Here is a 22,440-nt window from a genome sequence, read left to right as displayed (position 1 = left end):
GGTCAACAACTATATAGTATACTTTTTGTATAAGAAAAGGAGGATATAAGAATTTATATGTGTATTTTCCTGTATTTGCAAAAACAAACACTAGGTGAAGAAACAGTGAATAAAAGTCATTTGGAGGTAAAGGAGAGCAGGATAGATGTGAATAGCAGTGGAAGTAAAACCTCTTAGCATATACCTTTTGGTATGGGGGCAGTTTGAGCCATATCTATACAGAAAGATTGAAAACTAATTTTAAAACTTCAGTAAAAATAAAAAAGTAAAGGGGACACTACTTTCTAGTAAACATGTTTATACTAAAATTCAGTATCTTGAATTTTGGTTATTTTGTGACATAGGGAGATTTTCAAATAATTTTTTTTAGGCAAGTAAATAAAGGATATTGTCATTTGCTTGATAAGTATTCTTCCTCATGGGTTATGGTTAAAACTCCAAAATGAGGGTCGCCTGAGTGACTTAGTTGGTTAAGCATCTGCCTTCGGCTCAGGTCATGATCCCAGGGTCCTGGGATCGAGCCCCACATTGGGGAGCCTGCTTCACCCTCTCCCCCTGCCTGCCGCTCCCCCTGCTTGTGCTTTCTCCCCCTCTGTCAAATAAATGAATAAAATCTTTAAAAATAAATAAATGAAACTCCAAAATGAGTTTCAAGTGTCACGTTAATGTGATGAGTTGTCAATGTAGATAGGTAATGTTTTTATTGTTGTGTGTTTATCAGTTGTTTGGTTACAAGTACTATGTTCTTTTAAGATTTTAGTTACCTTTTCTTTGCTATTCATTTGTTTTTTGAACACATTTAAAGCAGCTTTATAGGGCTTATTATTTGATTAGTAGATTTAAGAAACTTCTGTAATAACCCATTTAAAATAGTGTTCAGGGGCACCTGGCTGGCTCAGTCGGTGGAGCACATGACTCGATCTCAGGGTTGTGAGTTTGAGTCCCATGTTGGGTGTGAAGATTACTGAAAAACAAAATCTTGAAAAAATAAAATAGTGCTCAGATTGTTTTTTTATCTAAGACAATTAGTTATTTAGCTGATTCATGATTTCATTCTTAAATGTTTGTTTTAAAGAATATCCATGAAAGCAAGAGAGGCAAGGGAAATGAATGTAATATTATCTGCCACTTGGGAACTGATTTTCAGGCATGTTACGACACTTTGTCAGTTTCCTCATCTGTTGTTAATGGAGATTAAATGACTTAATATGGATCAGGTACTTACAGCAGTGTCTGGCATACAGTGGATGCTTTGCAGTATTAGCTAATGATTAGATATTGGTTTTTTTCTTTTTCAGTAACTCTCTTTCCTTTGAGAAGGCATATTGTGAGTACAGGCTGAACAGGATTGAAAATGCCTTGAAGACAATAGAAAGTGCCAATCAGCAGACAGACAAATTAAAGGAGCTTTATGGACAAGTGGTAATTACTGCTTTAAAATACATGTTGACAATCATCCTGAGTGGGCATGACTGTACCTGTAGTGAGGAGCAGGGATGAGGAACCTCAGCCCATCCTGATGCTCCACAAAACTTGCCACCAAACCAATTCTTGAGGTTTGAACATATTCCCTCTTCTTGATCTTCACACAAACAGTTGCATATATAATATTCTATGAATAAATTATTTCTTCAGGGTAATTAGAAAATTAGAATTAAAAACTATCCTATGAAATTTTGATTTTAGTTGGAAAGATGAAGGCCAGTTTTGATGGCCTTCACAGTTTTGAAATTATATTTCTAGTTTTTAACACATTTTGTTTTAAGGTTAAAATAAAGTAAATCGTGATAAATAAGAATTTGGATGAATTTAACTAGTTTATGAATTCCCTAAAACTCTTATTCTGAAAGGGTTTGAGATATTTAATTAAGCCTACTGTAAAAATAAAGCTGTTAATGATGAGAGGACAAATGTCTTAGTAGAACTAACAAAACCCTCTTAAAGATTTTTAAAATGTCAGTAAGGGCAAATAATGTAATAAATGTATTGTCTCCAAGAGATACTAAGAGTTTAATAATACATACAGGTTGGAGAAAGATTTGGACAAATTCATGGATTGTAGGTTTATAAAGAACTTTTAAGGTAAGCTGGGCAAATTTAGGGTAAATTCCGGCATTTTGAGTTTGATGAAGGGCATCAGTCTCTGTCATAAAAAGTTGACTTAATTTACCCAGAGTGGCAGTTATTGCCCTTTGAGAACAACTTGAATGAAATAAGCAGGAATTATGTTTTGTGTACTTGATTATTAACCCTATATTAGCTGGTTTCTGGGAAAAGGAAATAAAGATTTAATATAGTGAACTCTTAGAAAATATTAAGTCCTGTTGTTAACATCTAATTTTGTTCCTGTTCACGGGGGCTTAACAATCATTTTGTGGGTGGGAAAATTTTTTCATTGTAAGTCAGATTTAGGTAGCAGGCTGATTTCTTTGGAAATGTTTTCTTTCAAAACCCACTTAGGCATTTCCCTAACCTCAGGAAGGAAGTAAATACAATGACTTCTATCTGAATCATGACTACAAATCTACAGTATAGTAGAGATTCATTCATTGCAAGTTTTTGAAAGTATTAGTAGCACACAGAACTAATTGAAAAATTGCAAAGGAAAAACTGTTGATTGCCCGTATCATGCTGAATAAGGTTTCCTACTTAGTGATTCAAAAAAGGGTTTGTATGATGTTTGAGACATAATACTATGTTTGTCTTCTCCTCTGATCTCTTACTTGGTGTTTGTCTCCCTAGTTATACCGGTTAGAACGCTATGATGAATGCTTAGCGGTGTATAGAGATCTTGTCCGAAACTCCCAAGATGATTATGATGAAGAGAGAAAAACAAACCTTTCAGCAGTTGTTGCAGCTCAAAGCAACTGGGAAAAAGTAGTTCCAGTGAGTATCCCTGTGTACCCACACAGCTATGAAACAATATTCCTGTCTAGTGTTTGACTGGTATTTTGCTCCATGACAGGAGAACTTGGGCCTCCAAGAAGGGACACACGAACTGTGCTACAATACTGCATGTGCTCTAATAGGACAAGGCCAGCTGAGCCAAGCAATGAAAATCCTACAAAAAGCTGAAGGTTGGAAGTTTATTAAAATTATGTGTAATTGTAATGTGCATATAACTTAAAACAGTATTTCCAAAAATTGTATTTGATTTTTGTGAGATTTATAATTGGAAATTATTGATGCAGTGGGAATTTCTCAAAATTCATCTAGCTTTTCTCTTGGCATTTTAGCATGTCTCCCCTATTTCTGTCTAATCCCTAAGCCAGAGTACTTGTCCATTTTCATCCATACCAGACCTTATTTTTGAGGAGGTTTTTTAATAAGTTACTGTGAATATTAAATGTAAATTGAGTTAACATCAAGCACTTACAGCAGTACATGGCATATAACATAAGCATCCAATAAATATTGGTTATCATTATTAAACTAGGGTACTCAAGTTCAGTGATAATCAGTGTGCCTTTGTGTGTATGTGCACGCATGCACATACACTGCATTTATATTGGTAACACTATTCAAGCACAGTTTTAACTCCATTTAGTATGTTGTCATATATAACATTTATATGCTTTGAAGCTTTAATTAAGAAAAAAAGAAAAATAGTCTTATTAGCTTATGTTTGGTTTCAACTCCAGAAAGATGTAGACTTTTCTTCTGCATACATATTTCCCTGGAAGCTATAAAAGTGATGCAGGGACTGCAGTGATAGGGAGGGAAAGAAGGTGAAGCAGGGTCAATTTTTAATGTTGAAGGTTAAAATAAAAGCAGAAGTTGGAGCATCATGAGAAGAAAAGTATGTTTGAGATTTATAATTTCTTGATTATACCCAGTATTGACAGTGGTGTGGGAAAAGGACATTCTTATACATGGAAGTTTTGAGTGTAAAAGTAATACTGACTTTGCAGTGGGCAGTTTGGTGATGTGTGGCGGATTTAAAATTTGCATACCCTTTGATCCAAGGATTTCATTTTAAGGAAATAATTAGATTAATTAATAATAATTAGATAAATGAAGAAATTTATTGTAAGGAAATAATTAGATAAATTCATATATGTATGTTTATGAGTGCTAATTGAAGGGATGGTCGTAAGAAAAAAATTAGAAACATCATGAGTTTCTGTCCTATAAGAGGATTGGCTAAGTTTTACCATGACCACAAAATAGGTTACCATGCAGTCTTCAAAATAAAAATGTAGATGTGGGGGCACCTGGGTGGCTCAGTCCGTTAAGGGTCCTACTCTGTTTTGGCTCAGGTTGTGATCTCATGGGTCCTGGGATCTAGCCCCACATCAGGCTCCATGCCCATCGGGGAGCCTGCTTCTCTCCTCGCTCCCTCACTCCCTCCCTCTCTAAAATAAATAAATCTTAAAAAAAAAATTGTAGATCTGTATTTATTATAATAGAAAGATGTCCACAATATATTAAATGGGGAAGGTAGGTTTCAAAATAGTATGTAGAATATCATATCACACTTTCATTTTAAAAGTGGCTGTGCATTTGCATTTAAAAAATAGTAATGACAATGCTAATAATGGTTATCTCTTGGTGGTGGGGTTATTGTCTTTACTACTTTTTTGTCATTGATTTTTTGCAATCAACATTTGTTACATTTATATTTTTTAAATGCCCTTAAAATTTTTTTTAACCTAGAGATTACAAATGAAAGAAAAATGCCAGAGAGCTAGAATAGTCAGGGACTGATGGTATTTATGTAATGTTTATTATTATTTATGTTGATGCTAATAATAAATTTCCAAATTTGCTTGTTATTAAAATTATCTTGAAATCTTCTGCCCAAGAATTTAATTCTTGCTCTTCAGAATGGTGAAAGGAATGGGAGTTACCCTGCAATATTAATTTTATTTATTTGAGAGAGAGAGAATGAGAGACAGAGAGCATGAGAGGGAAGAGGGCAGAGGGAGAAGCAGACCCCCTGCTGAGCAGGGAGCCCGATGCGGGACTCGATCCAGGGACTCCAGGATCATGACCTGAGCCGAAGGCAGTCGCTTAACCAACTGAGCCACCCAGGCGCCCATGCAATATTAATTTTAAAACTATTTTTTCCCCATAGATCTTTGCCGCCGTTCATTATCAGAAGATTCTGTAAGTATTCCACTCTTATTAAACCCAAATTTTACACTTCTGACTAATATAAATTTATAGGGTGCTTCATTGTAGTATTTATTGACTTGTTGGAATAGGTGGTGATTTATTAAATAATCACAGTAAAAATCCTCTTGATCAATTATTTGATGGAGTCTTAGGCTGGGAAATTACAATACTAGAATTTTTATATGCCATATATATTTTATTTTAAATTTATATTAATATAAATTCATTCTCTTATATGCAAGGCTCAGATCTTTGAATATGGGTCCTTTCATAGGAATCCCATGCATATTTCTTAAATGAACCACAAATAATCCAACAGTCATGATTTCCAATTGTCTTAAAGACAGTTATGAAGTAGTTTCATTACAGAATCCTTACAGTTGTTGGCCTTTTCACCAATCTTTTATTGTTTTCTGGCGCTCATCTACACAGTAATTTGCTTTTGGAATCACCTTTATCAAATTCCTAAATTTTAACAAACTGATTCTAAGGGAAGTTTTCTGAAAATGATATGTTGTCTTTAAGATTGTGTACCTTTTGAATGTTTGGAATACTTGATAAATATGGAGATCGATTTGGAAAATAACAAGGGAAAAAAAGTTTCTTTTTCTTCTTAGGATGGGACTGAGGAAGACCCACAGGCAGAACTGGCCATCATTCATGGGCAGATGGCCTATATTCTGCAGCTTCAGGGTTGTACAGAGGAGGCGTTGCAACTTTACAATCAAATAATAAAACTAAAGTAAGTTTATTTTATTTTATTTTATTTATTTTTTTATTCTTATGTTAATCCCCATACATTACATCATTAGTTTTAGATGAAGTGTTCCATGATTCATTGTTTGTGCACAACACCCAGTGCTCCATGCAGAATGTGCCCTCCTCAATACCCACCACCAGGCTAACCCATCCTCCCACCCCCCTCCCCTCTAGAACCCTCAGTTTGTTTTTCAGAGTCTATCGTCTCTCATGGTTCGTCTACCCCTCCGATTTCCCCCCTTCATTCTTCCCCTCCCGCTACCTTCTTCTTCTTCTTCTTTTTTTTTTTTCTTAACATATATTGCATTATTTGTTTCAGAGGTACAGATCTGAGATTCAACAGTCTTGCACAATTCACAGCGCTTACCAGAGCACATACCCTCCCCAGTGTCTATCACCCAGTCACCCCATCCCTCCCACCCCACCCCCCACTCCAACAACACTCAGTTTATTTCCTGCGATTAAGAATTCCTCATATCAGTGAGATCATATGATACATGTCTTTCTCTGTTTGACTTATTTCACTCAACATAATACCCTCCAGTTCCATCCACGTCGTTGCAAATGGCAAGATCTCATTCCTTTTGATGGCTGCATAATATTCCATTGTATATATATACCACATCTTCTTTATCCATTCATCTGTCGATGGACATCTTGGCTCTTTCCACAGTTTGGCTATTGTGGACATTGCTGCTATAAACATCAGGGTGCACGTACCCCTTCGGATCCCTACTTTTGTATCTTTGGGGTAAATACCCAGTAGTGCAATTGCTGGATCATATGGTAGCTAGTAAGTTTATTTTAAATGAAATGTCTTTTATAGGGGGTGAAGTCTCTTTTTAAAGGTTTGTTTCTTTTTGACTGTTGCTTATTGTTCACAGGCCAACAGATGTGGGATTGCTAGCTGTGATTGCAAACAACATCATTACTATTAACAAGGTATGGGATATACATTGCTTTCTTACACTTATATTTTACATTGAAAACATTACCTTAGCTTTATCCCAGGTTAACTTCTTTTTTCCATGACACAGTCCAGTTGTAGCAAAATCACAATCACAGTTTAACTTTCATAAAGATGATTCTGCAAACTATATTCAGGTAATAAAACTTTTTTGCAGTTTTATTTTTTTTTGCAGTTTTTAAGACAGTCTCTGGACTGTCTTACCCTTTTCCCAGTTTATAATAATGTGGAGAATCTATATATTGAAAAATAAATTGTTTTGACTTTATACTAAGCATGTGCATGTTTTATGTGTCATTTTCTTCTAGTGAGTCTGAGTACAAGTTTTCTATGTGTAATTCTTTTCTTTCCAGTGGTTTTTATTTTGGGGGAAGGGAGACATGCCCACCCTCAAAGCCACATGTAAAATATTACAAGTATGAATATAAACAATCCTAAAGACTACTGTACTAGTAAAATTAACCACCATTTAGAACATTGTTTTAATAGATGAACATTTCAGATTTGAAATGGAAATCAGTAGAAAATAAGAAAAGTAACATTTGATTTCTTTTGATAAACTGTGTGATTTTTCAAGTGCCATCGTATTTCATCTTCACAATTATATTTTTATTATTTTTAATTAATTGATTTATTTTTTAATATTTTATTTGACACAGAGAGACACAGCGAGAGAGGGAACACAAGCAGGGGGAGTGGGAGAGGGAGAAGCAGGCTTCCCGTGGAGCAGGGAGCCCGCTGCGGGGCTCGATCCCAGGACCCCAGAATCATGACCTGAGCCAAAGGCAGACGCTTAACGACTGAGCTACTCAGGCGCCCCCACAATTATATTTTTAGGTGGCAGTACTTGCTGCCAATTTGTAGGAGTATAATCTGAGGCTGAAAGGAGTTAAGTAATTTGTATAAGGTCACAGCCTGTTAGAGGTAGAACTTGGATTGGGATTCCAATCACTTGACTCCAGAGTCCTTCATGGTACTTCCTTCCTCCAATAGCAGAAATTCAGAGGGTCTCCAGAGCTGAGATAATAGCACTAGAAAGAGTAGTAGTTATAGGATGTTGCAGGCTTTTGGCATGGTTTAGGTTTTCAAAAATTGATTCTGGCATTTGAATCTTAGCAGCATTATATACTTGCCTGTGTTTGTGATTTTTTTTTTTTTTTTTTTTGGTGTGTTTGAATTATTTGAAGTGCTGGTGAGGATAAATTCTTTTTACCTGATATGGGAAGGAGAGTGTAAAACACTAGATATCTTTTTTTTTTTTAAGATTTTATTTATTTATTTGATAGAGACAGTGAGAGAGTGAACACAAGCAGGAGGAGTGGGAGAGGGAGAAGCAGGCTTCTCGCGAAGCAGGGAGCCCGATGCGGGGCTCGATTCCAGGATCCTGGGATCAGGACCTGAGCCGAAGGCAGACGCTTAACGACTGAGCCATCCAGGCACCCAACGCTGGATATCTTAATCTTGTTGTCATTATATACCAAACTTTTTTTTAAAGATTTTTTTTTAATTTATTTATTTGAGAGAGATCACAGAGGGAGAGGGAGAAGCAGATTTGAGACTACTCAACACTGAGCAGGGAGCCCGATGGGAGGCTCGATCCCAGGACCCTGAGATCATGACCTGAGCTGAAGGCAGATGCTTAACTACTGAGCCACCCAGGCACCTCTATTTTTTAAAGATTTTTTAAAAATTTATTTGAGAGAGTGAGAGCAAGAGAGATCACAGAGGGAGAGAGATAGTCAACAGACTTTTTATTCAAAATAGTGCTGGATTCAATAGCTAATGCAAAAGAAATATGAAACTCAGTGGTAATAATTATATCATTTAAAAGTCTCATTCTGGTATTGAAAAAAATTGTGCATGTTTAAATTTTTTACTTTTTAACTGCAGTATTGGTGAAAGAAAAGATCTCTGACCTGGCAAATTTGTAGCTGACCCTTGAAAAAGAGGGTTACGGTTTGAGGGTTAAACAGCAGCATAAGCAAGTGAACATATGGAGAAATACTTACGACTTATGGGAAGAAAGAGAAAACAAGTTAAGAGGATACATACATGCTAGTTAAAAATTTTTTAAAGTTTAGATTGAATGGTACCAAGGTATGGAATGTCTTGAAAATCTTTTTTTTTTTTTTAATTTTTATTTATTTGAGAGAGAGAGAGCACAGAGGGGGTAGGGTCAGAGGGAGAAGCAGACTCCCCGCTGAGCAGGGAGCTTGATGTGGGACTCGATCCCGGGACTCCGGGATCATGACCTGAGCCGAAGGCAATTGCTTAACCAACTGAGCCACCCAAGCACCTGAAAATCAAATTTTTGAGTAAGTGCCATGATAGCAAAGTTTAAGTGGCATGCAAGATGAATTGAAGTATTAAAATAGTACAGAGGAGAACCAACTAGAAATCTGGTTTCTTAAGAAGTGATTTATGTGAGGGGTGCCTAGGTGGCTCAGTTGGTTAAGTGTCTGCCTTTGGCTCAGGTCATGGTCTTGGGGTCCTGGGATCGAGTCCTGCATTGGGCTCCCTGCTCAGCAGGGAGTCTGCTGCCCCCTCTCCCTCTGCCCTTCTCCACAGCTCATGCTCTCTCTCTCTCAAGTAAATAAAATCTTAAAAAAAAAAAAAAGGATTTATATGAAAGTTTTTTGCTGTACATTAAAGTAATTTTACTTTGGTTTGAAGCTTCACACTCAGAAAAAGTATTTATTTTAGATTTCTTCCTTGTTTTCTTTTACTCTTCAAACTAGTAGAAGACCTGGTTTAAAAAACATAGGGTATTGGGGTGCCTGGGTGGCTCAGTCTTTAGCGTCTACCTTTGGCTCAGGTCATGATCCCAGGGTTCTGGGATCGAGCCCCGCATTGGGCTCCCTGCTCAGCGGGAAGCCTGCTTCTCTCCCACTCCCCTTGCTTGTTTGTGTTCCCTCTTTCGCTGTGTCTCTCTCTGTCAAATAAGTAAATAGAATCTTAAAAAACAAAAACAAAAACAAAAACATAGGGTATCACTTATTTGCAGATACTTATTTACAAAGCTAGAATACTGTGCACATAGTAGGTATTCAGATGCTCAGTTTGTCCTCAAGATGCATGTAATTTAATTGTCTTCCTAGAAAGGTATGTGACATTCTGTAATTCTTAACAGGACTTTTTTAAGGCAGATAACATTGTGTTTGCTGCACACAGAAGTTTGAGAATTTGAGCTTCTTTGAGCTACTGCCTAGGTGAGAAGGACCTTAAGGAAAAGAAAAACAGTAGCTGTGTTACATTGGCATTTTTTTGCTAAAAATGCTTTCAAAAGAGGTGTGAATCTATTTCTGAATTTTATTGATTTGCTTACATAATGACTGTTTCAAAGAGGAAAGAATTACTTTCCTCATTTGTCATCTAAATTCTAAAGGGCATAGTGTGTAGATTCCAGATTTCTTTGTATCTTTGTAGTCCTGATTTCCACTGTAAGATTTGTTCTGTCCGTAAGTACTTTTCTTCAAAAAGCTCAAAACAAGCAGTTAATAGTGGAAGGATAAATCAAAAGAAAACCAAGAACCCAAGACAAATTTATATGCATCTTAGGGGTTTAAACAACCTAACCAGGCAGATGTATTATCTTCCAAGCTCTCTTGTGTATAAAATAACTAAATGGAAGAGGAATAAAGCCTTGAAGTGTTAAAAGATTAAAGTCTGAGATTGCTGTTAATGGCAAATGAACTTTTCTTTTTCAGGACCAAAATGTCTTTGACTCCAAGAAGAAGGTGAAATTAACCAATGCAGAAGGAGTAGAGTTTAAGCTTTCTAAGAAACAGCTGCAAGCTATAGAATTTAACAAAGCTTTACTTGCTATGTACACAAACCAGGTAGGTAACAAATCTCTCATTGCTCTGACTAAACCTTTTGGAGTATGGCATATGAGGCATAATGGGTGTAACAGTTCAATCTCTGTATATTGTTTGTCTTATACCAATGTATTTTTCAGAATGTCATATATCATAGATTTTGTTAAATAAGTAATTTGCTCAATTCTTTGTAAAGGTCTACAGCTGCCTTTTAAGAGGACGAGAACACTATTCACATTTGTAAATGAGATACTGTTCTCATTATCTTATTTCTAATCTCTCTGAATTAAAGTAGAAATCATCAAAGATGTCAACTGGAATTATAGGTTTAAGATCTGTCTTTCATTTTAGTTTGTGTATAATTGTAAATGCTAAGGAGGTCCATTCTAATATGCATTAATTCTCAAGATTTCATACTTTTCCATAGCAGAGGTGTTCAGTGGGAAAGTGAGAGTCAGTAACATTTTTATTATTTAGAACTGAGCTAAGTTATTCTTGAATACTTTAGCAAGAAATACCTATACATTTTGTTGCTTTTAAGCAAAGGGTGATACTTGTGTTTTCATTTTTTAAACAAAACTCTGGAATTTAAGCATCCAAATTAATATTTAGAACTAGTCCTTTCATGGGGCACCTGGGTGGCTCAGTGGGTTACACGTCCAACTCTTTTTTTTTTTTTTAAAGATTTTTATTTATTTATTTATTTGACAGCGAGAGAAGGAACACAAGCCGGGGGAGTGGGAGAGGGGTGAAGCAGGCTTCCTGCTGAGCAGGGAGCCCGATATGGGGCTCGATCCCAGGACCCTGGGATCATGACCTGAGCTGAAGGCAGATGCTTAACAACTGAGCCACCCAGGCGCCCCTACACGTCCAACTCTTGATTTTGGCTCAGGTCATAATCTCAGGGTTGTGAGATTGAGCCCATGTTGGGTGTCGGGCTATAAGCTGGGCGTGGAGCCTGCTTAAGATTCTCCCTCTCCTTCTGCTCCCCCCCCCAAAGAAATAGTCCTTTCCTAAATGCTTTTGTAACTCATAGCTTAAATTCAGTAAATGGAAATCTTTTCTTACAGGAGAAAATTGAAAATAGATACTGTAAACCAGTTCTTTTACCCTAGATAGTTCTTCACTATTGTCTTTCAGCTGAGTTCCTTCCCCTTCCACCCCTTCCTTTTCTTTTTGGTTATTCACTTAATGTTTAATTGCATTAACCAGCTTATTTTTGTGGGGGGGAAATACTGTTTTTTAGGCAGAACAGTGCCGCAAAATATCTGCCAGTTTACAGTCCCAAAGTCCTGAGCATCTCCTGCCTATATTAATCCAAGCTGCCCAGCTCTGCCGTGAAAAGCAGCACACAAAAGCAATAGAACTGCTTCAGGTAAAGAAATTGAGTTTTTAATGAGGTGTCATGTAGTTGCATCCTTTTTTCATTTTTATTAGAATAGCCTACAAACTTGTAAGTAAAGTGGGAAAACTAATAGGTAACATACCAGTAGACAAAATCCAGAATGTCACTTTAGTTAATTCTTGAGCTACAGCTTTGTTTTATGTACATTTGCATTATGGGGCATCAGTCTGGCTCAGTTGGTTGAGTGTTGGACTCTTGATCTCAGTTCAGGTCTTGATATCAGGGTGATGAGTTCAGGCCCCGTGTTGGGCTCCATGCTGGGCCGGGAGCCTACTTTATTTATTTATTTTTTTAAAGATTTTATTTATTTGACAGAGACAGCCAGCCAGAGAGGGAACACAAGCAGGAGGAGTGGGAGAGGGAGAAGCAGGCCCCCCACAGAGCAGGGAGCCAGATGCAGGCTCAATCCCAGGACCCTGGGATCATGACCTGAGCCGAAGGCAGACGCTTAAGGACAGAGCCACCCAGGCGCCCCCTGGGAGCCTACTTTAAAAAAATAAATAAATAAAGTTTGCATCAGTAAATGTTTACCATAAACCTGAAGAATGGTTTTCATTTGGCGATCAATTTAGGATGAGTTAAAGGTTTGTTTTAGGCTTATAATGCCAGAATATGCTTAACCTCTTTTTTCAATAATGTATTTTCCAATGAGTCAGTCCAAAACCTCAAACAATTACAGAGATACTAACTTGGTTTTTATCATCCTAAATCAGCTGTTAGATTATATGTTTGAAATTCCTGAGGGTACAGTACCCTGGAAAGTTGAACAGGGTGAAGTTAGGACCATCCTGAAGGGCAGAATTACCTAGCAGGGATCCTCAGTAAGGAGACAGCATCTATTTGAGTATCTTATTTAAACAAACAAAACTATGTAGTAATCTTAATTATTATTTCTCTATTAGTGATTTCCTGGAACTTGATATTATTACACTTTCAGAGCATAATTTTATTATATTTTTATTTTATTTTATTTTTTAAGATTTTATTTATTTGACAGAGAGAGACAGCCGGAGAGGGAACACAAGCAGGGGGGTGTGGGAGAGGGAGAAGCAGACTCCCCGCTGAGCAGCGAGGCCAATGTGGGCTCCATCCCAGGATCCTGGGATCATGATCTGAGCTGAAGGCAGATACTTAACTGACTGAGCCACCCAGGTGCCCCTCAGAGCATAATTTTAAAACAAAATGGGAATCAAAGTTTTTCCAGAATTAAAATTTTGACCTGAAACCAGAACTTTAATATTTCTGTGTAGAAGTGATAATTGAACTGTGTGCGGTTAGTTGTGTAAATTGTGATTTTTTTTTTTTCCTCCAACTGAAAACATTTTAGGAGTTTTCAGATCAGCATCCAGAAAATGCAGCTGAAATTAAGCTGACCATGGCACAGCTGAAGATTTCCCAAGGTATTAATAATTATTTCATCATGATTAAAATATTTTAATGGAAACATGGTTGAAATGTTTCTGAAGTAGTTGTGAACTATGTGGTTTTAAAAATTTTGCAAAAAAATTTTCTTGCATAATGATGAAGCATAATTATTACTGTTTCAAACAGCCTTTTTTTCAGGTTATTCTTAAATTTTTAGAATGATTCTCAATCTGTGCCTTGAAAGTGGGTAGAAGCAAAGGATTCCTATGTTTCAAAAGACCATACTTAAATTTCCTGGGTATGTCATATGTAGAAATGCTTATATCTGTTACTTGCTAGTATTTGCATGAAAGAAGGGTTACTTTGCATTTAGCTTTCTTAACTTAACCCTTTATCCTTTGTTTATAGTTTACCCATATCTTTGGGGGAAAAGAGGCAGGGAAATTTAATGAAAACTGACATTTTTGAATCCTACAGAAAACTGCTAGTGGTTTTTGGCCATGATTTGAACTAGCCTTAAGTGATTATCTAGAGCTTTTGGTAACCATTATTTACATGTAGCTATTTTAACTTTAAAATAAAATGAAATTTGTTAAAAGTCATTTCCTCCCTTGGGCTAGCCACATAGGAATTTCATAACCACATGAGGCTAGTTGAACAGCATAGATAAAGACATTTCCATCATAGGAAGTTGTATTTCTGGTGTAGACCATGCATTCTCAACATGGGGGTAGGGATCATTTGTTTGGTGGGTGGCCAAAAAAATTACAGATATTATGGCCAAAATGAAAATTTCATGGGTAATGATCAGGATACTTGATAATTAGAGAAAAAAGAAAGTCTTATGAGATTTCTTAGTGTTTAGTAATAAAAACAAGGTTAAGAAACATTATTGGTTTTGGGGTACCTGGTTGGCTTAGTTGGTAGAGCATGCGACTCTTGATCTCAGAGTCATGAGTTTGAGCCTCAGAGCTCCACATTGGGGGTAAAGATTACCTTAAAAAAAAAAAAAAAGGAAAAAAGAAACATTGTTGGTCTCCCATAATATTACCCATTCTCACATTTCCTTATCTTCCTCTCTTATTTCTTATTCCTTTTCCCACTTCTGCTTTTTCTTGCTCTTCCCTTATTTTCTTTCCTTATCCAGTTTTTAGTTTATTTTTGAGAGGAGTATTTATCCTACTAAAATTACTAAGAAAGAGCTGTCATTGGTTTCTATTTTGCTTTTAAAGACTTTGGAAGGTTACATTATTGATGTTTACAATGACTAGAAAATCGGTATTTTGACATTGTAGGAAATTTTCCATTGCACTCACATCTGCAGTAACATGTTTTAAAGTCTCTAAGGGTAGGATGTCCTTTAAGTTACAGTCTGAAAATGGAGAAAGACTGGGTGGGAGTTGGGAGACTTCTTTTCTGGTAGAATCTCTGCCATTAACTTTCTTTGTGGGTGTAAGCAAGGTATATTGTTTCTTGGGACCATTATCCCAAAGATCCCAAAGCTTGAGTATTTGGAGATACTACAAAATAGGACTTAAATTTCTTATGTTATTGTTTTTTAATAATGTTTTCTTCAGTGTGATGATGATGTTTTAATCTCTCAAGGTAATATATCCAAAGCATGTCTAATATTGAGAAGCATAGAAGAGTTAAAGCATAAGCCAGGCATGGTGAGTTTATAACTAAAATATTATAAGACTAAAAAAGTAGCGGAATTATAGTCTATTGGTATGTTTGATGTTTCTTTGTATTTAATTTCTGTTTATTCATAATGTAGGAGTAGTAGTTAAAATAAGTTACTGGTCTGCATTTAATGTCATTTTGTTTTCTGCTGTGTATTGGTTTATTATTTAGGCAAATATGCCAGGCACTATTTAAGCCTTACATTATCACTAAAAGCCAACCTTAAATAACCTAAAACCTGTATAGGGAATTTCTTAGCCTAATTTATTTTATCATGTCTTCAATGTGATATTTTGAGATAAAAAAATTTAGTGATAGTGGCCAATAAATTTAGTTTTTAGTTCTGTGATGATTCAGTCATCACAGATTTAGATCACCGATATAGCTGTGAAAGCATCTATTTCAAAGTAGAGGCTAATGCTGTCATTGGTGGTATGTACATTTATTGAACAGGGACTTTTATTCATGTCTGTATCCTCTAACACAGCTTGTTTACAGTTGGCACTCAGTAAATGTATATTGGTAATGTATTATGGTAATGCTTTCTCCTTTGAAGATTCATATTTTCAAGACTGGACTACAATTACTCTGTATTAGAATCAAATATAAATTTCTAAAATTTCATATCTGGCCTTCTATTACCTTTCAAGAAATTTGTCCACTTCATCATTGTTGAACTTACTGGCATAAAAGTTGTTCAGGTATTTCCTATTTATCCCTTTAATATCTGTAGACCATCTCTCATTCCTGATACTGGTTATTCAGGTCTTCTTTTTTGTTTTCTGATCAATTTAGCCAGAGGTTCATCAGTTTTATTGATTTTCTTAAAGATCCAGTTTCTTGGGCGCCTGGGTGGCTCAGTCGTTAGGCGTCTGCCTTCAGCTCTGGTCATGATCCCAGGGTTCTGGGATCTAGCCCTGCATTGGGCTCCCTGCTTGGCGGGAAGCCTGCTTCTCCCTCTCCCACTCCCCCTGCTTGTGTTCCTGTTCTCGCTCTGTTTTTCTCTGTCAAATAAATAAATAAAATCTTAAAAAAAAAAAAAGACCCAGTTTCTTGTTTCTGTTTCCTTTCTGTCCTCATCTCATGTTGCTTCTCCTAGTCTCACTCTACTCTAGCGACATGGGTCTCCTTGCTGTCCCTCCAACACACTAGGCAAGCTTATCACTGGCCTTTTGTAGCTCAGGCCAGATAGAACTTATCATGGGAGTTTAGCCACACTGGTGTGTACCTCACTATCACACATTAGATGTCCCAGCAGTGTTTTATTATATAAACTAATTTTTAAGCACTATTCTCAACTATTATGCTTGCTACACTCTAGTAACAAACTGTGAACTGGCACTAGTTTAAGAGGAAAGTTTTATTTTATTTTATTTTATTTATTTATTTTTAAGATTTTATTTATTTATTTGAGAGAGAGAATGAGAGAGAGCACATGAGAGGGGGGAGGGTCAGAGGGAGAAGGAGACTCCCCGCTGAGCAGGGAGCCCGATGTGGGACTCGATCCAGGGACTCCAGGATCATGACCTGAGCCGAAGGCAGTCGCTTAACCAACTGAGCCACCCAGGCACCCGGAAAGTTATATTTTATAGATAAGTACCTTTGTATTTGGGAACCACTGTTGTATATGGTATTTCTAGTTATTATGGTCTAGAAAGATAATTTTTTGTTTTAAAGATTTTATTTATTTGATAGAGACACAGCGAGAGAGGGAACAACACAAGCAGGGGGAGTGGGAGAGGGAGAAGCAGGCTTCCCGCTGAGCAGGGAGCCCGACATGGGACTCAATCCCAGAACCCTGGGATCATGACCTGAGCCAAAGGCAGATGCTTAACAGCTGAGCCACCCAGGCACCCCAGAAAGATAATAATTTTTAATGATGAATTTGGTACTGGCAGAGAGCCTAACAACTTTTATTTGCTGTTTTCTAATTTTTTCATTTTTCAAAAAGCTTATTCTGGGAGAGAAAGGGGAATTTTACTCATTAATTTATACTTTTGGCTGGGTAGGTATCTGCATTAGTGACTATGTACAGCCATGAGGAGGATATTGATAGTGCCATTGAGGTCTTCACGCAAGCTATCCAGTGGTATCAAAACCATCAGGTAAGTAAATGGAGTAAATTGTATGAGGACATGTTTTTATGTAAAAATGAAAAGCTGCAGTAGTGAACTCAAGTTATGAGAATTGAAATATTCCAAGTCACTATTTAAAGAATGGAATACTGTTAGACTGTCAAATTACTTTTTTTAAGTATACCAGATCCAAATAAAGCTATTGGAAATAAGAATTATTTCAGAATGAAAAAAAAAAGCTCAGTTATGGTTTTGAAGGCCTTTCTGGTTCGTTGTATTTGTGTATAATCTCAAAAAATAATATGTGAGTGCATATGGGGGTGCTCATCTTTAGTGGCTGGAGAGCTCATGGTAGTAAGTGGTGAAACAATAAATATGTGCAATAATTGTATCTCATGTTTTCCTGGAATAGGAACGTCTTCATTTTTTCCGGTATAAGTCTCTGCATAGGCAGTATCCAACTTATAAACATACATGCACACAGGTGGCATTTATACCGTTGGTACTAAAGGCAGTAGAGGGATATCCGTGTTCTGGGAAATACTGTGTTTGAGAACTGTGGTGACATATCTTTAAGATCTGATTATGGGGAAATATTTCTAGTTATAGGCAATCTTAAAAAAGATAGGTTGTGATCCAGATTCATAAATTGGTCATCACTTGTATAATTTGTCTACCTCCCTCCCTGTATGTTTGTGTGATTTTTGTTGTTGTTTCATGTATTCAATAAAACTGAGGAATTTAATAGATAGGTCTATCTTAAAGGTCTAATGAATGTAGTAACTTCACAAACATGGTAGATATCTAGCTTAAAACTTTTTTTCCTTTTTATTTTGAACCTGTAGCCCAAATCTTCTGCTCATTTGTCCTTGATAAGAGAAGCTGCAAACTTCAAACTCAAATATGGGCGGAAGAAAGAGGCAATTAGTGACCTAGAACAGCTATGGAAGTAAGTTCTGAAAGCTGGAGATACAAAAATGCAAATTTTATTGCTGTTATTTGATACAAGAAGGTTATTTTGCTTGTTTATTTGTTCCATTTTCATAAACTGTACACTAACTGTTCACTAACTTTTTTTTTTTTTTTTTTAGACAAAATCCAAAAGATATTCACACCCTGGCGCAGCTTATTTCTGCTTACTCACTTGTAGATCCCGAGAAGGCAAAAGCGTATCCTTTTGACCTTTTGATTATTGTTTCAGACAGCTCCCAAGTAGCGTGCTAGATACCTTCCAATACCTATTTTGACCATGGCTTTTTCTGTTGTAAATTTCAACAAACAAACAGAACACTCTTCTAACTAGTAAAAGCAAAAATGAGAATTTATTGGTCAACATGACTGAAAAATATAGTAATAGATCCGACTTGGGGTACAATTTGATCCAGAAGCAAAAATGAAGTCAGGATGCAGCTTGTATCTCTTCAGGTTCAAGTCCAGCAGCAAAAGAAAAAGTGTATTTTATTTGGGTAGTTGTGAAAGATTCTGAAATGTCATTCTCATTGAAATGTCTTAGATCACATGCCTAACAGTTACTGAAGATAAGAGATTCAGTGCCCTGATTGGCTAAGTTTGGATCATGTGCTACTGTAGTCAGGGTATGTCCCCAAACCCAAGGTGGAGTTGTGGATGCTGAGCAGCCACAAGTCAAAACCTTTGTAGTGAGCAAATCTATGTTTGATAGTTGTTTTGGAATAGAGATTTTATTAAGCCCCATCTTGAAGTACAGCACTGAGTTAAGGAATAGATGATTAGATTGTGACCTCTTTTATTTTTTCAGGGTATATAATATATAATTGACCTTATAACCTAATTTGTTACTATTATTATTTTTTAAGATTTTATTATTTGAGAGAGAGATAGCACAAGTAGGGGTGAGGGGCAGAGGGAGAAGCAGACTCCCTGCTGAGCAGGGAGCCCAATACAGGGCTCAATCCTGGAACTCTGGGATCACGACCTGAACTGAAGGCAGATGCTTAACTGACTGAGCCACACAGGTGCCCCTAATTTGTTATTCTGTAGAAGATTTAAGAACATTTTTTTACTTTTGAGAAAGGACATAAAAAAAAAAGACTTTTTCTTTTGGCAGACATATATATGTGTATATATTGTGTTCCTGAACTCCTGTTCAATCCCAGCCTTAGTAAACATCTGCCCTCGTCCGATAGTATGTCTCTAAAAGTAGATGTTGAGGCTCTTGAAAATTCTCCTGGTGCTACTTACATTCGGAAAAAGGGTGGAAAAGTTGCTGGAGATAGTCAACCAAAGGAGCAAGGGTAATGTTTTCATTGTAACATTCTCTAATGTGGACTTTAAATTACATAAGGAATGAAAAATACATTCTCTGAAAATTCCTCATGAATAAAGTTTAAGTCCTCCTTGTTTCTTTTTCCTTTCTTTTTTGCTATGCCCAGTTCTTAGTCCTTGTCCTGTTTACCACCTCCCCCCATCACACCCCCAAATTAACCTTTGGTGTTGAGTGTATATCCTTCAGGATCTTCTTTGTGTTTATACACAAAAGTGATTTGGAAATATTTTCCTTGGATTGATTTATTTATTTATTCATTTTTTCATTTTTTACAGAAGGGGATTATATTGTACTTAACTGTTTTCCAGCTTGCTTTCATTTACTAAGTTGTGGAGATTTCTCCATATTCTTTTTTTTTTAAAGATTTTATTTATTTCTTAGAGCACAAGTGGGGGTGAGGGGTGGAGGGAGAAACAGACTCCCTGCTGAGCAGGGAGCCCAATGAGGGGCTCAGTCCTAGGACCCTGAGATCATGACCTGAGCCTAAGTCAGACGCTTAATCAGCTGAGCCACCCAGGCTCCCCTTCTCCATATTCTTAGTATAGACATATTTCATTCCTTTTATGCATAGTATTCCATTAGCTGGTTGTCCCCTACTTTATTTACCTGTAAATTTTTTATGTATATTTAGTACTTAATTCTATACTGAGTTCAAATGAGGTTTATTTTGCTGATTTGGAGGAAAGATTAGCTAGCTTCATTAACTTATGCCTTCGGCTCAGGTCATGATCCTGGAGTCCCGGGATCGGGTCCCGCATCGGGCTCCCTGCTCGGCAGGGAGTCTGCTTCTCCCTCTGACCCTCCCCCCTCTCATATGCTTGCTCTCTCTCATTCTCTCTCTCTCAAATAAATAAATAAAATCTTTAAAAAAAAAAAAAAAGAAGAAGTCAAATTCTTACTCTTCTACCACCTGGCCATCTCAGAAACATAGTGGAGGCCTACAGTAAAATCTTTAAGATTCCATGGATAGAGACTTGGGATGAATAGAGAATGGAAGAGATACAGCCCTTCCCCAAATTTATGGCTTTCATGGTTTTTCACTGTTTTCTCTTTTTTTTTTAAGATTTTATTTATTTGAGAGAGAGCTAGAGAGAGCACAAATGGTGGGGAGGGGCAGAGGAAGAGGGAGAAGCAGACTCCCCGCTGAGCAAGGAGCCCAATGTTGGGGCTCTATCTCAGGACGCTGAGCTCATGACCTGAGCCTGAAGGCAGGTTGCTTAATGATTGAGCCACTCAGGCGCCCATTTTCTCCCTTTCTGAGTGCTTTTGAAATATAAATTTTTTCCTAACTTACAAAAAAAATACATCAGCAACAGCATATGAGTAACGTTATTATGAACTCTGGCAAAAAAGCATTATCATCCTCATAATAATTTTTTTTAAGATTTTTCTTTAAAGATTATTTATTTATTTGACAGAGAGGGAACACAAGCAGGGGGAGTGGGAGAAGGAGAAGCAGGCTCCCCACGGAGCAGGGAGCCTGATGCGGGGCTCGATCCCAGGATCCTGGGATCATGACCTGAGCCGAAGGCAAGCACTCAATGACTGAGCCACCCAGGCACCTCTTAATTTTTTTTTTAAAGATTTTATTTATCAGAGAGAGGGTGAGCAAGCACAAGCAGGGGTTGCTGTACGCAGAGGGAGAAGCAGGCTCCCTGCTAAGCAGGGAGCCTGATGCGGGACTCAATCTCAGGATCCCGGGATCACAACCCAACCCAAAGGTAGACACTTAACCACTGAGCCACCCAGGTGTCCCACTCATAATAGATTTTTAAAACTAAAATTAGGAATTGGAGTCTCAGAAATACTACCTTGTTCCAAATTCCATTTCATCATAAGAGTCCCACCTCAAACCTTATCAAGAACCCCAAAATTGAAAAATTCAAGCCACATCTTAAGGGGATTTTCAAATAATGCCTATTTAAAGGTCTTTCTTCCTTCCTTCCTTCCTCTTTCTCTCTCTCTGAACTGTCTCTCACTCTGTCTCCCCGCTCCCCCACCCATGCTCAGTGTGGAGCCCAGCGCAGGGCTTGAACTCATGATCCTGAGATCATGACCTGAGCCTAGATCAAGAGGTGGTTGCCTAACTGACTGAGCCATCCAGGCGTCCCCTATTTAATTATTTTCAGTACTTTTTTCCTCTTTCAAAATAGAGTTTAGTAATTAGTAAGAATATAGTTCTTTTCTAGTCCTTTAATCCTCTCCTTTTCCTTAGACAATTATTAAGATATTGGCTTTTAGGCTTTTAAATTTCAGCACATTATTTTCATTAGGCATTATTAAAGCCTTTTATACTAACTTTTGGATACAAAGGTTTAGTTTCTTGGGGTTTTTTTTAAGATTTTTAAGGAATCTCTACACCCCACGTGGGGCTTGAACTCACAACCCTGAGATCAAGAGTCACATGCTCTATTGACTGAGCCAGCCAGGCACCTCAAAGGTTTAGTTTCTTTTGAAGATAAACTATATTGTTTTTTTGTTTGTTTGTTTGTTTTAAAGATTTTATTTATTTATTTGAGAGAGAGAGAATGAGAGAGAGCACATGAGAGGGGGGAGGGTCAGAGGGAGAAGCAGACTCCCTGCTGAGCAGGGAGCCCGATGCGGGACTCAATCCTGGGACTCCAGGATCATGACCTGAGCCGAAGGCAGTTGCTTAACCAACTGAGCCACTCAGGAGCCCTGAAGATAAACTATATTGTTGACAAAAAATAAGTCATGGTCCTTGCCCTTAAAAGAACCTAAGTCTAGCAGAAGGAAGTATTGCAATAATTGCAATAAAGGTTGCATGTTCTGTGGTTGTGCAGGGCATAGAGCACCAGGGGGTATAGTCCTTCCTGGGGACAGTCGGGGGTTAGGAAACCACCTCATGGAAGAGGTGATTGTGTTGACTTTTGAGGAGGATGAATTAGGCCAAGTGTGAGCAAAGGCAAATAAGAAAGGGCAGA

The 22,440-nt window shown here is 37.2% G+C and overlaps 1 protein-coding gene across 1 annotated transcript in view; it reads left to right on the top strand.

Annotated features, from left to right (window-relative positions):
* The window catches only part of SRP72 (signal recognition particle 72), a 32,464-nt gene that overhangs the window by 3,401 nt on the left and 6,623 nt on the right, over positions 1–22,440 (top strand). Inside the window, exons 3-16 of the mRNA XM_035004920.1 lie at positions 1,299–1,422; positions 2,743–2,886; positions 2,966–3,077; positions 5,078–5,109; positions 5,736–5,860; positions 6,762–6,819; positions 10,552–10,683; positions 11,909–12,037; positions 13,395–13,467; positions 15,038–15,102; positions 17,125–17,220; positions 18,036–18,139; positions 18,282–18,359; positions 19,326–19,463. Of these exons, the coding sequence (XP_034860811.1) occupies positions 1,299–1,422; positions 2,743–2,886; positions 2,966–3,077; positions 5,078–5,109; positions 5,736–5,860; positions 6,762–6,819; positions 10,552–10,683; positions 11,909–12,037; positions 13,395–13,467; positions 15,038–15,102; positions 17,125–17,220; positions 18,036–18,139; positions 18,282–18,359; positions 19,326–19,463 (1,410 nt within the window). The remainder of the gene's footprint in view (positions 1–1,298; positions 1,423–2,742; positions 2,887–2,965; positions 3,078–5,077; positions 5,110–5,735; positions 5,861–6,761; positions 6,820–10,551; positions 10,684–11,908; positions 12,038–13,394; positions 13,468–15,037; positions 15,103–17,124; positions 17,221–18,035; positions 18,140–18,281; positions 18,360–19,325; positions 19,464–22,440) is intronic.

The sequence above is a fragment of the Mirounga leonina genome, unplaced genomic scaffold, assembly GCF_011800145.1.
Source record: "Mirounga leonina isolate KUSES-001 unplaced genomic scaffold, KU_Mleo_1.0 Mir_129, whole genome shotgun sequence".
Classification (NCBI taxonomy): Eukaryota; Metazoa; Chordata; class Mammalia; order Carnivora; family Phocidae; genus Mirounga; species Mirounga leonina.
Note: the sequence above shows the minus strand (reverse complement) of the source record. Positions and strands in the feature narration are given on the sequence as shown.